Consider the following 3,607-nt stretch of genomic DNA (forward strand, 5'->3'; position numbering starts at 1 on the left):
TATGAAGGGGCTGTTTCGTTTTTGTAGGTTGATATGGTTTATTGTTCTTTCTTTGCGCGTATTTTGCTTAATTAGGTAGTTGGTTCACATGTATCACTAATTGTATAAATATTTTTTATATTGTGATCACTTATAAGCGCGAAATTTAAACCAATAATAACACCAACAAATCCAATATAATCTCATAAGTGAAGTTTGGGGAGAGTTGTGTCTACACACACTATATTCCTACCTTTAAGAAGATAAAAAAACTGTTTGCGATGAATCGTCGGCTTAGAAAAGCTAAAATTAAACCCAAAAATATCTAAATTCTCAAAGTTCTGCTATCATAGAACTGCCAGTATTACTCAGGTATTAAGAAATCATACACTCCTAAAGAGCTACTAGGACGACTTTAAGTCGTTTCTTTACTCTTCTCAGGTCGACCACTTTGAGTCTTTTGCTTTAGCTTCTTCCCTCTCTTTCTGACATGTTCACTAACACACACATAAATCTGGGGCCCTCTCTTCATCTGCAAACAAAGAATAATCCAAAAACCAAAATTTAAAAACGTTTGACGACAACATGGATTCTTGCACCTGCTGACTGGGTATTTTTTCCAATTTAATACTAAGCTTATAAAGCTAACAAACTACCCCTACTCCTTCATATATTTCTCTCTCTCGTTCTCTACAAATAGCCTAAGCTCTCTCCCCTAAATTCATTTCATCCCATCACGCTTTCTTTCACACTTGTTCTAAAACTCTATAAATTCATTAATTTCATAGTGCTGAGAAAACTAACACGATGAATAGTTGCAGTAGCACTTATTGTCATGGGGGTCATTGCACTTGTGGTATGTTTTACAATCAAAACAATAGTAATACTACTTCTGCCTACTCGATGCTCTATAACCAGTATCAGACAACCCCTTTTGAAGAAAATTATTCTGATCAAAACACGTATTCGTTTGCTTCTTCTACATCATCTAATTCAGTGGATTGTACACTTTCATTAGGGACACCTTCCACTCGTCTTAGTACCAGCAATGACAATAATGAAAAGCGACTTCAGTCTAATGAACGTCGCTCTAATTCTTACATGTCCAAATGCTGGAATATTTTACAGCCCAAAAATCACAAGTCCAGTCGCGGCAGTAGCAATGGCAACACTAACTCAGGCGGTGCTGATCCTCTTGTTGCTCGCCGATGTGCTAATTGTGACACCACTTCAACACCTTTGTGGAGAAATGGTCCTAGAGGCCCCAAGGTATATATATATATATTTTAAGCTTAACTATTAGTAAAAAAAATTATACGATCAAGTCATTTGAAAATCATTTGGAGGTAACTATATATAATAAACATGTTTTGGTAACTATTGGAAAAGATGGTAAATGATTGCAATCAGGATCAGAGCCTATATACATTCAATGAAGGGTTCAATTCAATCCCCTTTACTAGAAAATTGTATGGAGCAAATAAAGTAAATATAAATTCTCTATTTATAAATAAATATATCGAATCACCTTAATATAATAAGGAAACCCTCTAGCAATGTGGCTCAAAATTTATTTTTAAGTCATTAGTTTGAATTTAAACTTTGGCATTTTTGTAATTCTTGAATTTCCTTGTTAAAATTTCTAATTTTACCATTGGTTGCAAATATAAAAATACACAATAAGATTTTGTATTGTTAATCTAAATAATTACACACACACACACACACACACACACACACACACACACACACACACACAAATATATATATATATATATATATATATATATATATATATATATATATATATATATATATATATATATATATATATTCATAATGGATCGGAGTATAATATTGAAAAATGTGCAGTCACTTTGCAATGCGTGCGGAATCCGTTTCAAGAAAGAAGAGAGGAGAGCCAGTGCGGCGGCGGCCACCGCAAACGGTGGCGGAATGGATCATACTCAGCACATGATAAACGGTGGTTCATGGGTTCATCATTCACAAGCACAGAAAATGCCGTGTTATTCTTCAGCCGCCTATGGAAATCATGAATTCAGGTTCATAGAAGACGATGATCGTGATTCCGATAATAGCATTCCCTTCTGGCCTTTTATGGCGTCTCAACGTTGCTGATCACCTTAGAATTAAGAAGAATGAAAAACAGGATGGACGCAGCATTTAGCAAAGGATAATTTGCTTTTTTGGTCCCTCAAATATTAACATATTCTTATTTTTGTCGTTATGCTATATATAGTTAAAGCACATTTAACTTTCAGTTGATTGAGATGTGCACTTTTGATCATGTTAAATTAAGTGACTAAATTTTTAATTCGCAGATAGATATGTTATCTTAAATTTGTTTGTCAGCGTAATGTATTTCTTTAAATACAAAATATTTCCTATTAGAACGACCAATAGTACACATGTATTTTTATGGTCTCAACTTAAATTTAAACATGTGCATCGGTTACAAGGACCAAAATTATCAATGACCAAGAGACAAAAATATAATTATCTTAAAAAATAAAGGCGTCCCCAGCATCGTGTCAAGATGATGTTATAGTTCTGATATGATAGATATGGTTCAGTTGGTAATTTTCTTTTTAGTCGATTCTATATCTTTTGAGTTAATTCTATGTTTTTATTTAATGGCTTTTGCTTCTTTTAGTAACAGAATTGTAGTTACTTTAACTTTTCACTTTGATGATCAGTCAAACATATAGACTTAATAGTAATATTCCTTTTTTGTTAAGTCTGTTTCATAAGTGGAGTATATACTTTCTTGAATATGATGATCGCCCACTTCACTTTATCAACTGAAAGTTTACTGCTGTTTACGCTACTACTAAAGACTGAAACAGTTACTGTACAATTCTTCGTTTTCTATGTATATGAATGATCAAATTATTGCCTAAAACGCTGCATCAGTCATTAATTATCAGCTCGTTTAATTTCATTTCACTCCTGACAGTTCACTAAATTGTTATTCTCATAGATTATCTATTATTTGTTTGACTCAAAAGATATTAAAATCTTTTTGAACAAATCAATCAAAGATGAATGGGTAAATCTTAGCTAGATATGATAATTCTTAGAAAGAATAAGAGATAGAGAGAAGATGATCGTTAAGTTTCTTTTCATTCAAGAATAATAATCTCTCCAGGGTACCGATGGTCTGTTACAAGGTTATTGTCCCCCTTTTATACTAAGAGAGAAACTCTTCTAAATTGTAAAAGACAAAATACAAGAAATATTCGACGGAATATTCCTAATGTCCCCTAATGGGCTTACACTATTACAAGGATCGTACAGTCTCTTATTTGCCTTAAGGTCGTCTCCCTCGGGACGTCGACTCAAAGAGACCCGGTCGTTTGTCGTACTCGTCGTTGGTCGTGATCGGTCAAATTTGGACCCATACAGTTAGTCCCTCCGCTTGCCGGGGTTGCGACCGGGGTGCGTCCTCGATGAGCGGACTTCATGCGTTCTTATGGAGAAATTTGATCCGTTGAAACGTTACGACATGGCCAACGAGGGACGGTCAGCGTGTTCAGAAAGACAGAGTGATACACTTTACCAGGAAATGATGTCAGCTTCACGTGCATCATCATCACGCAGGTTTTCG

At 34.5% G+C, this 3,607-nt stretch overlaps 1 protein-coding gene across 1 annotated transcript; it reads left to right on the plus strand.

Annotated features, from left to right (window-relative positions):
- Positions 1-671: 671 nt before the first annotated feature.
- LOC107826394 (GATA transcription factor 19-like) lies at positions 672-2,355 on the plus strand. Its single transcript, XM_016653359.2, has 2 exons — positions 672-1,248; positions 1,852-2,355. Exons 1-2 carry the CDS (start codon positions 787-789, stop codon positions 2,116-2,118), a joined length of 729 nt encoding a protein of 242 aa, XP_016508845.1. The 5' UTR covers positions 672-786; the 3' UTR covers positions 2,119-2,355.
- The last annotated feature ends 1,252 nt before the right edge of the window (positions 2,356-3,607 follow it).

Source organism: Nicotiana tabacum, chromosome 3, assembly GCF_000715075.1.
Source record: "Nicotiana tabacum cultivar K326 chromosome 3, ASM71507v2, whole genome shotgun sequence".
Lineage (NCBI taxonomy): Eukaryota > Viridiplantae > Streptophyta > Magnoliopsida > Solanales > Solanaceae > Nicotiana > Nicotiana tabacum.

Bases quoted from the DNA above. Each gene is read 5' to 3' on its own strand.
- LOC107826394 (XM_016653359.2), top strand. From the start codon at position 787: ATGAATAGTTGCAGTAGCACTTATTGTCATGGGGGTCATTGCACTTGT. The intron at 1,249-1,851 runs GTATATATATAT...AAAAATGTGCAG, and splicing joins ATGGTCCTAGAGGCCCCAAG to TCACTTTGCAATGCGTGCGG.